At 39.5% G+C, this 16543-nt stretch overlaps 1 protein-coding gene across 3 annotated transcripts in view; it reads right to left on the bottom strand.

Moving 5' to 3' along the window:
* Nucleotides 1-15453, bottom strand: part of dmxl1 (Dmx like 1) — a 57469-nt gene extending 42016 nt beyond the window's left edge. For 2 of the 3 annotated variants that reach the window (XM_075467655.1, XM_075467657.1), the window contains exons 1-17: nucleotides 15086-15453; nucleotides 13048-13267; nucleotides 12319-12444; nucleotides 10258-10335; nucleotides 9743-9821; nucleotides 9444-9588; nucleotides 9038-9104; nucleotides 8623-8807; nucleotides 6134-6338; nucleotides 4669-4846; nucleotides 3942-4118; nucleotides 3584-3822; nucleotides 2113-2830; nucleotides 1512-1633; nucleotides 922-1011; nucleotides 384-486; nucleotides 168-287 (exon numbers count right to left, since the gene is read on the bottom strand). In XM_075467655.1, coding sequence (XP_075323770.1) covers nucleotides 168-287; nucleotides 384-486; nucleotides 922-1011; nucleotides 1512-1633; nucleotides 2113-2830; nucleotides 3584-3822; nucleotides 3942-4118; nucleotides 4669-4846; nucleotides 6134-6338; nucleotides 8623-8807; nucleotides 9038-9104; nucleotides 9444-9588; nucleotides 9743-9821; nucleotides 10258-10335; nucleotides 12319-12444; nucleotides 13048-13134 — 2719 coding nt within the window. In that variant the 5' untranslated portion in view covers nucleotides 13135-13267; nucleotides 15086-15453. The remainder of the gene's footprint in view (nucleotides 1-167; nucleotides 288-383; nucleotides 487-921; nucleotides 1012-1511; nucleotides 1634-2112; nucleotides 2831-3583; nucleotides 3823-3941; nucleotides 4119-4668; nucleotides 4847-6133; nucleotides 6339-8622; nucleotides 8808-9037; nucleotides 9105-9443; nucleotides 9589-9742; nucleotides 9822-10257; nucleotides 10336-12318; nucleotides 12445-13047; nucleotides 13268-15085) is intronic. The other variant, XM_075467656.1, reaches the window with a different exon arrangement.
* Between the last annotated feature and the right edge of the window lie 1090 nt (nucleotides 15454-16543).

The raw sequence follows: 16543 nt of genomic DNA, 5'->3' as shown, positions 1-16543 counted from the left end.
GAAAGCTCACAAACCTCACAAGCTACAGTTTCTTGTTACTAAACTTTTTTTTAGGCTGCAATTTATCAATCTAGCTAAGGATTAAACATTATAATGGAATACTTTTCTCTTTTTAAAAAAGGACTTTATGGTACAGCAACAAAGCACTCCTTGTCCAAAGTACCCACCCATGGTGACAGGTCGAGCAGCAAGATGGAGGTGCCACATGTGGAGTAGCGAGCGACCTGTTGGGGTTAATTCTACCACCACCAGAAAGAAACGTGCTGAGAAGGATGGTTCACTAGAGGCTGCGGGGAAACACACACAAAAACAGATTATCAATTGAGTGTGGAAGTTTAAGTTTATTCAAACAAAAACATTTACGTTAAAAAGTGTGTCCATACCGTTAATAGAAGAATCTGAGGTTTTCTGTGCGTCCTCTGTTCTCATGTTCCCAAGGATGAGATCCTCCTCAAAGACATGCAGGAGCTGGGTCTCCTTCCCCTGCTGGAGAGAACGGCCTCGTGTGTTAAACTAAAACAGGTGCAGACACTACACATCTTAACATTTTATCTACAGTGGTGACAATATGCAGACGCATAGACACAAGCTGGGTTAATGTCACACACACAAACATATATGCAACACACAAACTGCTCAAGGGATGAAAGAATGCTTGCTCGACATCAGATTTAGTTTATTCATGGAGGTTAAGCTTTCACTCATGACTACTGCAGAATGTTTCATGCTATGAATGGTCAATAATTCAGCTAAGGCTTTTAAAATATGCAACTGCAATACTTTTACTTTAAGGTTAAAATTCACAAGATATCGTCAGAATCTTTCTGCTATTAGATGAATTGGTAGGTGAGAGAGGGCAAAAGCAAGTTGAGTTTGGTACATTATTAAAGTTCTGTTTTCTTGGGGTTCACGCATACTTACAAAGTCAGTAATAGCATCCAGCTCTATGATACATCCTGGTTTTGCAGTGGACTGCTGACTGATAATGTTGAACACTTCCCCAACATATTTCTGAAGTGAAGCAAACCAACAAAAACAAGTGTCATCTGAACGCGTTTACAAATTAGTGTAAGTTCAAACAGTATGCTAAAAGGCAGGCAATATGTAATGTAAGGTATGTGGCAGCTGTGGATCAGGTAATAAAACAGGTTGTCCATTAATAAGAAGGCTGGCGGATCAATCCTAAGAATTTCCATGTGCCAGTATGTTCATGAGCATAACCGTGAAACCCAAGTTGCTCTGGTAGGTGAACACCTTGCATGGCAGCTCAATGGCCATTGGTGTGTAGATCTTTGAGCATGGATTTAGGGATTGATTTTTGTTTCTCTGTTGACCAGAGTTGGACTCCATAGGGGTCACTCATTATGATCAAGTCGATCCGTACTGTACAGCACTTTGTAATTTAAAAAAAAAAACAAAAAACACCTTAACTGACACTGGTGTGTACAAATATTGCCATTGCAATGTTAACTTTACTCTTAGTTTATGGAAAAACCTGTTTGACGACTCACTGATATCTCAGGATTGGAGAGCTCGCTCAGGAGCTTCTTGGCTTCAATGACAGCCTGATAGAGTCTGAGGGATTGGCCATCACTTGCCACAAAGCAGGCGCTGGGGGAATTACAGTACATACCTGAAGATAGAAAGAAGAAAATAATCTATACAAAATATTGAGATACAATATAATTAATTAACACTTCAGTAAAAAGTATGCAATCATCAAAGAATGAGAAAAGTCATATATACCACTTGCACATGTTTATACTAATTTTACACGTTTTGACATTGGACCCTACATTATAAACTTTTGGTGAAATTAGTTGCTTTTACTGCAATTGGTTTATTTGCATCAAATAAGAGCAAAGTGAATCAAAAACAGCTCCGAAAGTTATCCATATGGATTTAATTTCCAATGGTTAGTCTCTTTTGGTCATGGCAATTACAATCAAATAACATTTACTGTATTTTCCTGTTAGTGAATCCAAGTAAATTTGTTAACAAAAGGAGAAATGAAAAACAAGCTGTGCTTTGTAAAGATGGCCCAGTGTGTCAACAAATAAAAACAAAGGATAAAAGACCCAGCAATGTCCCAAGAATAACATTTTTCCTCACCAAGACAGCTGCTGGGAATGAGCGTGGGCAGCCAGGCCACATTAGCAAACGCCGATGCGTGAAGAGAATTTATTCTAGCGAGCTCCGAGACCCCACCCGACAGAGACAGTGGGCCAACTGGATCCACTCGCCATAAAATCAGCTCACTATATATTGCATTGGGATCCTGAGAAACTCCTCCCAAGGACACCCGGCTGGGCCGTGATCCACAAGGCAGAGATGTGGAATAGGAGACACCAGTGGAAAAGGCCTCCGGAGGAGCCAGGATGCTGTCTGCCTCTGGTGTCCTCAAGGCATTGTGGTGTGAGGTGGTGAGGAGGAGAGGGAGTACCGAGTGACAGGCCAAGTCGTTCAGGTGGAAACGATGGCCACAGTAGCGCGACTTGTGAGAAACACTGAGCACGGTGGAGAAAGCAGAGTCCTCTGCGAAACTGACTGCCCACTGATTTAGAGAGCCATCATCATGTTTTGAGATCATAAGTACATTGGGGGTAAAAATGCTGAGTCGAAGACTACTGCCAGGGGCAGCTTTTCCTTGACCTCTGTAGCTTATTAGAGCAGATTTGGCTTGGGACAATGAGCCTCCAGGCAGCCGCTGCCTGCCATGTTGGATAGCCAAATCCACGTTCTTGTTGCAGGCGTACATAACCACACTGTGGCTCAGGGAGATTGCATCACCTGTAGGAAACGCTACTGGGATACGGGACACAAATGACACCTGAGAGAGAAAGGGAGACATCACAGGAATTCATTCAAAAGTAACAAAGACTCATAAATCAGATGAAGTCATAAGAACAACTCAAGTCCTGCAACGCTTAGTTGCCATATAAATATTGCGACAACACAAATAACACATAAAATCATGAACTTTTACAGGATGGTTAACTGAAAATAAAAAAAGGCCAAAATTCTTCTAATTTTCAATCAAAATGTGCATGCAAAACTGCAACAAAACTGGGACAGAACGACAGAAATTGTAACTCAAGTGATGCAGTATTCTTCACTAGCTACTTCATATTTGTAAGAAATGTTTGTCGATACTTCTGCCATTTACAATACCAAGATTCTGCCGAGCCTAACAAATCTAAGGAGCCTGGTACTATCAATCTGAACGACATTGAAACCTGAGACCCTTTAATGTGCCTTGCTTAACTAAATGCGCTACATTGCCATGTAGTTCTCATCATTTTCACTCCTAATAAAAATGAGTAAAATTGCTTTTGGATTGAATACGAAGACAAAACATAATTGAACAGAAGCACTTTCCATTCATTTTGAATGAGCAGGAGTCTTAAAAGTTTTCACTGGTGTAATATATGAAAAAAGTTATTCATGTTTGTACTGAAAAAAAAAAAAAAAAAAAAAAATCAATCCATCATTATTAACGATACACTTTTAACAATACATTAGAATAAATTTGCTAATTCACAATGTTTGATTGTATATACAAACTGCACCAACAGTAACATACCTGAGCTTGCCTGAACATGCCTGGGTGGTATTCATCTAACCAGTCCACATTCCAGACCAACAATGAGCCATCCATGGGATGTATACTGAACAGCATATCAGCCCCTTTATTCCAATCCTCTAACAAAACGTCCACCTGGTGCTCCACAGCAGCAAGAGAAAGCTCCATTCCTTCAAACCCTTGGAGGTCACTTGGCCTGCTACTGTTATCTTCTTCAAAGTTATCTTCATCATCAGGCTCTAGAAAATAATTACAAACCATGGTAACCGAACAGCATGTGTTGTGTTGACAGTGTTGTTCCAGTTTCATATGTACAGGAAATGCTAATGCTTGAAAAAAAACCAACCCTTTTCTGTACCTCCACTGGAGCATTCATTCTGTTGCTCTAAAGTGCCTCTAAGCTGCTGCAGGAAGACTTCCATGGCCAAAGTGAAATTAAGCTCTTTGTTGTTGAGCCAGTGGACAATAAAAGGACCCCCAGGTTCATCATCATCCACAGCACTCAAAGAGGAAATGGAAGGCAGCAGAGGAATGTCTGTGAAAATTTAATTCAAAAGTAATTAGATGAAAAAACAAATTACAAGGCAAAGAACAGCTGCAGAAATGCAGGATAAAAACCACATCTGTTCGAGCAAATTAACTTTCATGAATGTAAATATGATTTGTAGTTTTCTACAGTTCGACTTCATTCAAGCATACAAATACAATCCTACAGGACTCCTCGCCCTCAAGGCAGGAACAACCTACAAGATTTTGCCCAGATTCAGGTCAAATTAAGCTGCCCCACAAAAAGCAGAAAGAAAACAAGATGTTCATAGCTACTCTGTGCAGCCCTGAGCGTAAAAGAAGGTTACTGGGATGTTAAATAAACAACCCCTGGCAATCTATAAAAATTAACTGAGGTTTTTTGCAGCAAGAAAAACAGCATTGAAGCCCACTGACCTCCAGACCTTTTCATTCAGACAGTCCAAATAAAATAACATACTGTATCTGTCCACTTGTGAAATCTCACAGCTTCAAATTCGTCATAAAATTTTAAGCATTTGGCAATAAGTAAGACACTGATAAAAAAAAGTGAGTCTAACCTGTGGCAGGGTTGATGCTGGCAGCAATGTGGAAGTGGCAGAGGGCATTAGCGTGGGGCATCCCACTGCTGCTCCGCTTGTGGTTAGAGTGACGATTCTGATGAGGCAGGCAGCCGGTCAGGGAGGGCTGGGGAACATCACGATAGGAGGAGGAATGCCATGATTCTTGAAAATTGAACTGTGAAGAAAATATTGACAAACCAAGTTAAACTTTTCCAATCTGCAACTTGAAATTTATCAACAGTTGTTGTGCCCCAAATGCATACATTCTACTTACATAAGTATGTTTGTTTATCTCATATTTTACAAGTCTTGCACTAGTTTTGAAAAATTTAAAGACTTTTATAAAACACATAAGCCAAGTAAGTAAGACACCTCAGTTCACCCTGGTACCCATTTCAGAGTGAAACAATGACAACTTAATCATTTTATCATGGGCCGGACTTTAAAAGTGAAACACTTCATATAAATGAACAACTTTTTATATTTTTCTTTTGTCTGGCATACAGTTTTTTCTTTTGGGGATGGGTACTTAACCTAATATTCCTCATGTTTTAAAAAGTATCCAAGTTAAAGGCCTTTTTTTTTTTTTTTTTTTTTTTTTTTTTTTACAAAGCAGAGCCATCGCTGAAGAGTAGCCAAGTTACAGAGTGAAATATTTAAAGGACAGTTTGAACCTCATTTGTATTGGGCTATGTACTACAAAGCCACTTTCACTCATACACCAGGGTTCTAACATGTTTTAGTGATGTCCTGGAGGGGTGGCATGTGAGAGCTCAAATGTACATTTGCTCCAGACTTTCAGCAGAGATTTTCCACCTGGATCATCAGCTGGTGAGACAGTGTACGGACATGCGGAGCAGTCGCTGCTGCTATTCGAGTTAGCACGTGTTTGTGCTGGTGGCTGTCTTTCTGCTGACCTGAAGGCTGTTTTCCGCTCGCTCCCTTCTATGGCGGATATGTAGAGATCAACTTAAAACGCATATCAACACAATAATGAGGCTCTTCTAATTTATTCTATTATTTTCAAGCTGTTGTAAAGCACAAGTTTGTTCTGTTCTGCATGTGTAACGTACAAAGACTTGCAGCGCAAGACTTGAACATCTACAAAAACAGACCAATATAAAATTCAATCCAAGTTTGAGATTAGTAAAGAATAATTCCACACAACTATTCTTCCAGACTACAACAGGCTACAACAGAGAATTTTGCATACCTATTTTTCTTTTAATATCATGTGGCCTGAGCTCTGTGAGGGCCAGTAAGACCCATAACCCTATGAAATGTCCAAACTGTCTTTAGTTATGGTGGTAGTGTTTTAAGGGCCTACAGTGGTTTGGCGGTCACCTACAATCTCTAGATCTAGAAAGGAAAAATGTATTTGACTGGATTCACTTTAATAAAGTGTACCTACATTAGTTGGCCACCTTTTATTACAGGCAAAAAACCTTTCAGAGTTGCTTACGTCTTGCAATGTTGTTCCTTGTGTCTTCCCATTGCAGTTTTTTTTCCAAGAGGAGGCAGAGTGTCTGGCTGTTTCACTGTTTTGGCCAAAAGTGTGGTTGTTATGGTGACCAGAGAGGAGGCTGTCACCAGGCAACAGCGTCTCTGCCCAGAGCCGGCAGACGCTGTCCTTACAGCAGGTGAGCAGAACATTGCAGACTGCACCTCTATTAGGAGAAAGGAGGAGAGGAAGGAATGGAACAGCCATGAGATGACACTGATGTCTGCTGGACAGTACTGAACTTTTTAGTAACCATGTTAATCATTAATTTACTAAAATCAACAGCAGGTAGGGGGGGCGAACAGGACTAGGGAGAGAATGGAGCAAAGTTTTGTTTTGGCAGATGTGGATACAACTTCGGTTTTGATAAGGAAAAAAACATAAAAATGGCAAAGAGGCAAGCAATGTAGGCATGAGTCATTATTGGACCACGCTCTATAAGATACAAATGAGAATATGGGTGCAACATCCTATCTGCAACTCATGTACACAGAATATTGTCTTATTTAGAGGTCAAAAGTCAGAATATTGCTGTGCAAGTGTTGTTTTACTATTGCATCTGATTATTACCTGATCCTCAACAGCAGTAAAAGCCAAATTACAACTCCCATTCGTTTCAAAAGTATACGGTAATAGCCACTAATAAAAGAAGCCAGCAAGTAAGACATTCAGTTATTTTCAAACCACTATGTAATCTCCCTGAAGTTATTTCCCATATTATATTCCTACATGTTAAATCTGATACAGCACAGTACAAACACAGGTCATATCAGATTAGCAGTGCAGTTACATGCTGCATGTTTATCCAGCTACAATCAAATAATACATTGTGCGTTTCAGTTAACAGCAAAAGAGATAAGACTACTTATTAAACCTGCAAAGAGCTTTAGGTGCTGTTTACACATACCCGGGTATTTTGATAAACGAAGACCTTTCCCTTCGTTTGTGCCTTTCGTTTATACACAAACGGAGTTTTTTCCTCCGAAAACGAAGCTAAAAAAATACTTCGGCAAAAGTGGAGATTTTTTAAAAACTCCGTTTAGCGTTTGTGTGTAAACTGGTTGAAAGAGACAAAAACGGAGTTTTGGGAATGGAATGAGGAGTTGTCGTCATAGTACAGAGCCCCGCCCCTATCCGCCATGTTGGCAGGATGCTAGCGTGAAAACGCCATTCTCTCCGTCCATTGTTTATCTGGCAAGCATGGAGGTACTAGCAGCATTTCTGTTGTTGAGAGCTATACTCGCTTGTGTGATTTTGAAAATTACAGTCATACAATGTATTGAACAACAAAGACATTTTTCACGGCTTTAGCAGTTTTATAGTCCAGCGCAACGTGTAAAAGTAGCTCAGTCTCTCTATCAGTCCACACACATGAGCCTGGCGCCATATTTTCTTCTTGAAAAGGATCCGGAAGTTCTTCCTGTCCGCGGTTCTCTATTAGGCTTCTGATTGGCTTGTGTGGAATTCTCATTGTTCTAACACTGCCACCGTCAGGCTTGGCGTAATTTAACAGCTCTTGATAGCGTATTTATGCGGATCAATGTAGACGTGTTTTTTTTTTTTTTTTAAACGGGGCTGTGTACCCAGGCTCCGCCCTCGCAGTGACGCAACACCTTCGGCTCTGCTACACTTACTCAGGCAAACTGCTCATTCAGGTGGATTCGAGTTCCCGAAAAAATGGGAACTCCACCCACTTTGTCGGGAAGCAATCAACTTTGAGCAGCGCCAACGGCCCAGGGTAGAGGCGTGTTCAAGGTAGTGACGTGGTTGAACTGCCACTCAACCCATGGATTGTACACGGAAGCGCTTCATTCAATATCAACATGGAGCAGCGTCAAGCTTTTGACACTGCTGTAGATGCTGTAATGAAAGTGTTCGACGGGAGATTCTCGTTAAAAATCGAGCAAGGAACAGCCCTTGAATCATTTCTTGACAGGAAAGACGTTTTCGCCTTGCTCCCTACTGGCTTTGGTAAGAGTTTAATCTACCAGTTAGCCCCGCTGGTAGCTAAATCATACGTCAGAGGAAAGAGTGGTGTGATTGGCTTAAGCTTAGGCACAGCCTTTTCTGGCCTCAACCAGTAGCAACCCGAGGGAGGCGGGTTGAACAGGCCATTTCGAATCGTATTCGTTATGGTCTTGGTCAGACCAGAATCTCGAAGAGATTTGAAAGTCTATGTTAATCAGGCTAGGGGTTGTGTGCACCTAGTTTTTTTTGCAAACGAAGGTTAGAAAATATGCGTTTATCAAAATACCCGGGTATGTGTAAACAGCACCTTAAAACCAAGCCAAACAGAGAAATGGTCACAATTGTAGAGCCACCCTAAGAATGTGGTGAAATATTAGAAAGCATTACTTTACTGGCGCTTTCCTTATTGTTGTGTGCAGTTGTATAAGATTATGTTAAAATTACCCATGGCTACACAAAGGCAGCAATGAAAGTGTTCTTACCGTGGCATGTACTTGCTAGTCTTTCTCCAAGAGAAACCAGTAACAGAGCGGGGATGGGCAAGGTACACAAAGGAAAAGACCAGCTCTCCCTGGACACTAGTACTGGCTTCTGGAAGTGTGAAGAGTCTGGCAGCAGATGATTTCCACTTACTGGTGCTGTACCACACCTTTACCAGGCAATCATCCTTAGATGGAGAGACCGAAAAAGGAACATAATTACTGTGATGCAGGATCTGCTATTATTAGTAATAGCCATAGGGTGTTATTTCTAGAATTAAAAGAAAAATAAACTACCACTACATGTCAGCAGCTACAGATCAGTTACCAATTACACTGGAGGTAATTGTTTGAACAAACAATGAGACATCTTAGACACCAGTTACAAACAGGTTTAGCAACAGGTTTAGCCTCTTACATGTCCAGCAGTTGCAAAGAATTCCCCATCAGGAGAGAACTTCATGAAACTGACCGGAGAGGCAGTCCTAACACAAAGAACAAAGAAAGAAAGAAACTCTCACATTTTAATAAGCTTGCTTTTACCTCTCAGAAGAAAAATGTACAAGCCATAGTAACCATTAAAAATGAATAAAGTATGTTGAAACACATTTTTCAAGCCAGCAGTATACATTCAGCTGAATAAATGAAATTAAAAAAAAAAAAAAAAAAAAAAAAAAGCATATTATATAGAAGTGATAATGAAACATCAGATATACTTAAAAAAAAGAAAAAGAAAAAAATACATTAAAGTACTTACATTGCAACAATAAAATGACAGTAAAAAGGTACCATCGTGTAAGAATTTTGTACATCTTTATTCTTACTTGCTCTTCCAGATGCACCTCCAGGCAGAATTAGAGTCTCGTATGGTCATTTCTGCCTGCTTTCCTCTTTCTTCGCTGTCATCTTTTCCACCATTCTCATTACACCACAACTGGAGACTACTTGAGCCCGTTAAGAGAGTGCTGTCTGTACACACAAGTTGTACAGGTTGTCATCAAATCCAAAATTAACTGTCTATTTACTGCTAAACAGATTTCCAAACTATATTTCAAAGAAAAATCCAATGCTTGCTGTAATTGTTGACATGTTTGTGTTAAGACAAAGCTATGCATCAAAGTACCTGTCGGGTGCCAGGCCAAGTTGCGTACCATAGACTCTAACACAAACTGCCCAGTCTTCTGCCACTGGCAGCTCAATTTCTGCACAAAATAACATATGAACAAAACATAGATTTTAATATTTGAAAAAGTTCAGACATTTCACATTCAGAATTTCTTTTAGCCGAATATTCAAGCACTATACCAATGGCAACAATTGCAAAACAAGAACAAGAACTAGCAGCTGCTTTCATGTGAGTCACATGTGACCTGTCCACATCGAGAGCGGCGCAATAATACGGAACTTCAGCAATTACAGAGGCAAGGGGCTGTGTTCAAGACGGTGTAAAATTCCTAAAATTCTCTGCCGTTACTTTGATTTCTCTAATAACCAAGGGGCTGCTCAGCTCTGACTTTGCAAACATCTTTGCACACTATATAGCAGTAACAAACATTGAGTAATAACAATAATTGCCAGAATTATACTAATTTCCTGTGTGTGTGTGCGTGTGTGTGTGTGTGTGTGTGCGTTACTTACAGACAATGATCCGTCTTTTTGATCTGGATGCTGAACAGGCTCGAACACACACACAATGCTTCCATAGGAAGCTGCAATCTGTCAGCAGAAAAAGAGAAACGTAGTAAATGTTGGGACATGTTTTCTGACAGAAGGAAAAAGACAAAACTGTAAATGTAGTTGTACCAATTGTCATTGATATGTTAAAATACAGTTGAAAACGTAAACGTCAAGTTTTTGTCTTTTTTTTTTTAGTAGCTTAAGAACTATTCTTGTGTTAAAAAAAAAAAAAAAAAAAAAAAACACTGTTCTGTCTACTATATGCAGAGTTTACATTTCTGTATTAGTCAAGGTTACGTGTTCAAGAGATTCCCACTAAAAATGTTTCATGGCGCAAATGGTTGAAATATCTACGACGGTAAATAAAAAATGTTTTTAAATGGGGTAAATAACATGCCGACTGTTAGAGGAGTGAATCACATGCATGTGTGTAATTGTGCACACACAGATCAGCAGTCATATGAAATCCTTCTAGACAAAAAGCTCAGACATAGAAAAATGCATGATTTATATGAAGGTCAGCTGTCTGTATTCGTATTTAAACACATTTCACATTTAACTAAATTCTAGCAGAAAGCCACACGTCTGTAAAAGAAGTTTTACTGTAGACAAAGCACGTCTTCAAAAATATCGAAGAAATATTGGACAACTCTTTAAGTAGCAAGTAGAAATGATTATATAACAACATTTCTTTGGGGTAATTATCATAAATCCGCAAGTCAAATTTTGCAATTGTATCATGCTGCAGGAATATTACAACAGATATCTTAAAGCTTGACTGACAACTTGTTCAGTCACTGTTTAATGTAAAGCGAGATAACAATAATTACTGGCATTTGTTTTGATTTCCAAAGAGATATGAGACCTGATGCAAACCCTTGTAGGAATGTCTCAAAGTAAAGCATTATTCTGTCATCATAACTAATTATCCCTTCCAAACCATGAATTTGGAAAACACATTTCAAAGCAGTGGGTCATTAAAGCTTGCCAAATGTGTCTATAGTGCAACAACCCTTAAAGAATGAACAAATAGGATGTCCTATTTGAACTAATGGCATTGCAAATATCACAGTAAGCAGAGGGTAACAAAGTGGAAATGTCAAGCATACCAACTCTGCATTCTTAAACAGATGCTAGACCATGCTGGAGGCATGTGTGGGTACTTCTGACCAAAGAGAATTGGATTAAACATCACGAGGGGAGCAGTAAAACACTGGCTGTTCCTTTTTTGTTCATTTAAACTATATTAGGCCTGTTTGCTCTTTAATACAGCTATTCTCCCCAGTTCAAACATGCATACTTATAAAGCTGATTAAGCTTTATTATCAAGCTTATGCAGATGTGGCAGGATTATGCTCCTTATTTGAGCAAGGGCAATTATGCAAGTATATATGGAATCATTGGCACAAAGCATGTCATACCCCGGTATGATAGGTGGCGCTGTACCCAAAAGAACACAAGATACCAAACACTTCCAGAGGGCAACCGAGCTCGTCACTGAGACACTGTGCAAAACAGTCCCAATTAATCTATATGAGAACCCAAAGTTTTTGACATTTTAACTAAATACAAACTGTAAACTAAACTTTTTTTACTGGCTGAAAACACATTCCACCAGTCCCAGTTTAGTGTCCATAACAATAAAAGGGAAGTTAGTGGAGAAGTGTGTTTTATGGTGCCAGTTTTGTGCCCCCTTCTATTTCAGATTAAACTCAAGATCAGATATTTTCCAACATCAAAGTGGAGTGTCATCATCATCTTTACTGATTATGCTGTGTTGTCTTTAAAATGAACAGAGAATAGAGGGAAAAGCCATCATCATCCAGGATTCCATGTCTCAAGAATCATATTACATATTGAATACTACAGTATATTGAATAATATTACATTATTAATGTACCCAATCAATATTCAACAAATACCCTGTGTTGTTAGTGCACAAAACCAGCATATTATACCAAAAACCCTACAGTCTGCAGCCTGGGGACCCAACGGGAAGAAGCAGCATTCAATTATTCTTACCTGTCCACCCTGAGGTGAGCAGTCGACACAGCCGACCTGGATGTTGCCATGTTTGGCCCCTGGGATGATCTGCAGCCGCTCAAAATTACTGCCCAAAATCACCACGTCACAACCTGATGCATAGGCCTATCATGAGAGGGAGAGATAGTGAGAAGATAAACATGACACTTGATTTCATCCAGAGAGAATTGTAAGAAGGGTCACTTGATCTGCACTTGTCCCAGAAACAGTGTCAATGTTTCACACATACCAGCATATGGCAGCTCTGTAAAAGCAGACAAGATTAGATTTATCTGCTCTATTTCCATGGTTCTCAAAAGTAGATCCTCATATGAGCAGTGATTCACAGTGACTGAACCTCACTCAAAAGAGGACCTAGAGAACATAAGGGAGGAGTACCTCTTTTTGAGTTTTATTTAAGATAAGACAGTGTAAAATCATCGAGATGTGATGGTTCTTTTGTTTAGACATGTAAACAAAGTCTTTGCCCCCCCCACCAAAAGAATCACATCAGGGTTTAGGCAGTAGAGAGAGCTTGTGATTTATTTGCAATGCTAATTATAAAACATATTTTTGTTTTGTTTGCATGAATGCAACAGATTTGCATGAGTGCAGTACAATGAACAGAACTCCATTCAGCTTTGTGACAAATCCGTTTGGCCACCCTCTAAGAATCAGAGCATCTACACCGCTGGGAGGGAAATATTTCCAGAGCTTGAAATATCTTACCGTGAAAGGCACATTGTTGACGTTCCCAACAGAGAAACAGTTGTCCCCAGGGTTGACAGCCCCTGTAAGGACTTGATGGAGATTCATGACTACAAGTGTTTCTTCCTCCTCGCTCCTCTTTTCACAAAGCCCTCAAACTCCAGGTGAGATTCATGGAAAACCATGAGAGGGATGTGTTCATCTTAGTAGCTTGTAAATTCACACCCGTTTCCCTGCTTTACTGTTAGGAAGAGAAAGGAGAGATGCAAGGACAAGGTGGAGAGTTTCTGTAAGAATCAAATTGACTTTTTCCTAATACTCAGCACTTGTAATGTTTCAAGTAGGAAATTAATGCTGAACGATAAATCACGTTTTGATCATCACCATAATATGAACATGTGAAAAAGGTGTAACCAAAGGCTGCCTGTGCTGCAGTGAATAAGAAAATATTTACTACCTAAATTTGCCATCTATTCACACTAAGCATGCAAAAAAAGCAAGTTTTGATATAAGAGGTTTAGAAAAGAAGGACAGACATTTGTTCATTACTCATGTTCATATGGTCATTTTCATCATGAATAATGTTACTGCACATTTCAACTTTTCTCAGATTTTCTCATAATTTACCAGCCAGTAAGAATTGGCAAATGTTCTGAGGGCTGTTTGTTGCAGCATATTGCACAAAGAGGGCTTTAAGTGTTGTTAAACTAATTCTGCAACAATACAGACAGTGCTTCAATCGTATTCAATAAAGCTTTTAATAGAACTTTGATGCACTTAAATTACTGAGAGCAACCGCAAAAAATAAACAGGTCTTTAAGAAAACACTCAGCTGAACAAGGCATAGTTGCATCACAGCTCGTTTGATCCTATTGACCTACCCCTTCATTTAAAATGCATGCATTTGTTATGCATGCTCTGATTTAGAGGTTAAAATCAAGGGCTCTTTCCTTAAAATACAGAGAAAATTACAGCTTGATTACAGATTAACTGGCCCATGTTGACAGGAATTGAACGATCACCAGGATGAGTAGAAACTACTGAGGTAAATAAAGGAGGGCTCTCAGGATGCTTTAAAGGAGGAGATTTTGGCTAAGCAAGGTTATGCTGCGTTAGCTGATGTTGTGCAAGTGAGAGGGCAAAAACTGTTGGCACCGTGAGCAGCTTCTCCTCAAAATACGCAGGGGTTTGAGCAAAGCAAAATGACTGTTGTTATTATGAGGAAACCTACTGAAGTAGCTTTGAAGGCAAATACTTCTTTGTAGAGTATGAAGTAACCACAGCAGGTGATATTACAGTGGGAGGGCCGCACATAAACGCTCACAGTAATAATAATAAAAAAGGCTACAATCGAAAGGGTGAAGAGCAGGTAGGTAAAAGGTGAAACAGGTTGGTCACAATAGCGCAGGTTACACCTGTTTTCATTACTGCAAGCCCGGTTAGTCCACTTTGCTTGGTTACAGTGTTTGTCCACTGAACTGTCGTGTTGGTATTTCGAAGAAACTACCACACGTACATAAAACGCCATAAACTCATATTACATTGCTAATACACACAAGCACACCTTTGAGCACAGGGTACAATGGAAATGAATTCGCTAAAAGCTAGCGAGGACTGGAGTCATTTAGTTGTGTCAATAATACAACACAACACATCGTTTAAAGTGGGAAAACAAGTACACCAGAGTCAACGTGGGCCTTCAACATGAACGCCACATAAACGAAGCATTTAGAGATTTAATTAAAGATATGTTTGTGAAAATAAGGGTCAACTTATGTTTCCTGTGTTGTGGCACCTCACGTGATAACGTTTCACACGCCAGCAAATTAAAACATAGCAATTGACGACATATGTGGCGAATACTGTGTCACCAATTTCCTTATCTGAAAAAAACGCAAAATGTCACCCAAGTTTAAAGCGGATATTTCACACATAAAGTACATGGGTTTTAATTCCTCAAATTATGAGGCTAACTTAGCTATCAAGTTTAGCTAGCCCTCCGTTACTTGTAAGACACAAAATAACACGACAATAATAGACAAACTAATTGGCTACTTACCTTGTGTTGCTACTCTGTGACATATTCTGAAAATGTACCATCAACAGTAACTCCTATTAGCTGCTGTCTTTGGTGCATATATGACCCCAGTGGTACAGATTTTGTCTGTTCAGCTAGCTGCGTTAGCTGACACTAGCTCCTGAAGCTCTCTTTCAGCAAGCTCCTGAGCCTCAAAGCTAGTTGTGGATAATATATGGCACACATTTAGTAGCCGGAAATCTCTCGTTGCCAAGACTAGGAACTGTTCGTTTCTCAAAATGCTAAAAAAAAAAAAAGAAGAAAAGAGTCACCCTTTCCCCAAGGTTAACATATAAAACGCTCCCACAGAGGAAGCTTTTCCTTATGTTGAAGATGTGTCATGATAAAGACTGTGCCACTGCAGTGCATTGTGGTCTTTGTAGTTCCCTTTAAAAAGCAGGGCGAGAGCGCAAGGTTTTTAAACGCATAACAGGACGTTGCAGCACCGTGATACTTTGCCCAAAGTGGTGTTTAAACCATCGAAAATATATATATTTCAGGTGCAGTGCCACATGTTGCTATTTATGTTTGGCATCAGACGTCACTTTGTGAAAAGAGGCTCATTTGTACACTGTTGGAAAGTGTCTTGTTTGATTTTTGAACGACAAAAGTTTATTCGAGAAAGAAAAGTTTAAAATATGCTTAAACAACTACACAAAACAGGTGCAATGCAAATCACTCATGACATAAGGTATTGCCTGAGGCAAAATAATTTGCTAAAGCTAAAAGAGAATTTGTGTGCTAGGGTTAGCTGTGGTAAAAGCTGAGGAAATCACAGTTTTGTTTATTCATTCATTTATTTATTTGGAGTAATCAGGTGCCAAATCATGGAAGGTTGAGGAAAATACATCCCTCTCAAGATGCAAAATGTCCAGTAGCACCATTGGCATTTAACTCTTATCTACAATACACTGAAATCTGGCAGAGGTGGTGTTTTTTTTTTGTAGGATTTACAGCTAAAAAAAAAAGTGCCAAAGCCAATGCTCTGGACCGAGGAGTCAAAAAATCTCAATTACTTTAATCTAACAGGGCTGCAGAGTTTCATAAGGGAAGCAACTGTGAAATATGATAGAGTCTCCATGCAGATTTGGAGTATGATTTCTGAAAATGGAGTACCGGTAGATTCTTACACATCAGACAAAATGATCTGTGCATTCCCAAATGAATTCTCCTTAAAGACAATGACCCAAAACTGCCAAATCTACAAAGAATATCTGCAGCCGACTGCAACAGATTAGGTAGCTCCCACAGGACAAAGATCTCAACATCACAGAGATAGTGTGAGATTACACAGAGAGAGATGGCTCAGAGACAGCTAAATCTGCAGATGATCTGTCTGTAATACCCAGAAAAACTGTGCACCAAGGGGAATCTATGCTATGTTTTAAGGACAAAGGGTAATCACACTACAAATTGATTTATTTTTTATTTTATTTGATT

The sequence above is a fragment of the Odontesthes bonariensis genome, chromosome 6 (assembly GCF_027942865.1).
Source record: "Odontesthes bonariensis isolate fOdoBon6 chromosome 6, fOdoBon6.hap1, whole genome shotgun sequence".
Taxonomy (NCBI): Eukaryota; Metazoa; Chordata; class Actinopteri; order Atheriniformes; family Atherinopsidae; genus Odontesthes; species Odontesthes bonariensis.
The sequence above is the reverse complement of the archived record's forward strand: the minus strand, read 5'-3'. Positions and strand labels throughout refer to the sequence as shown.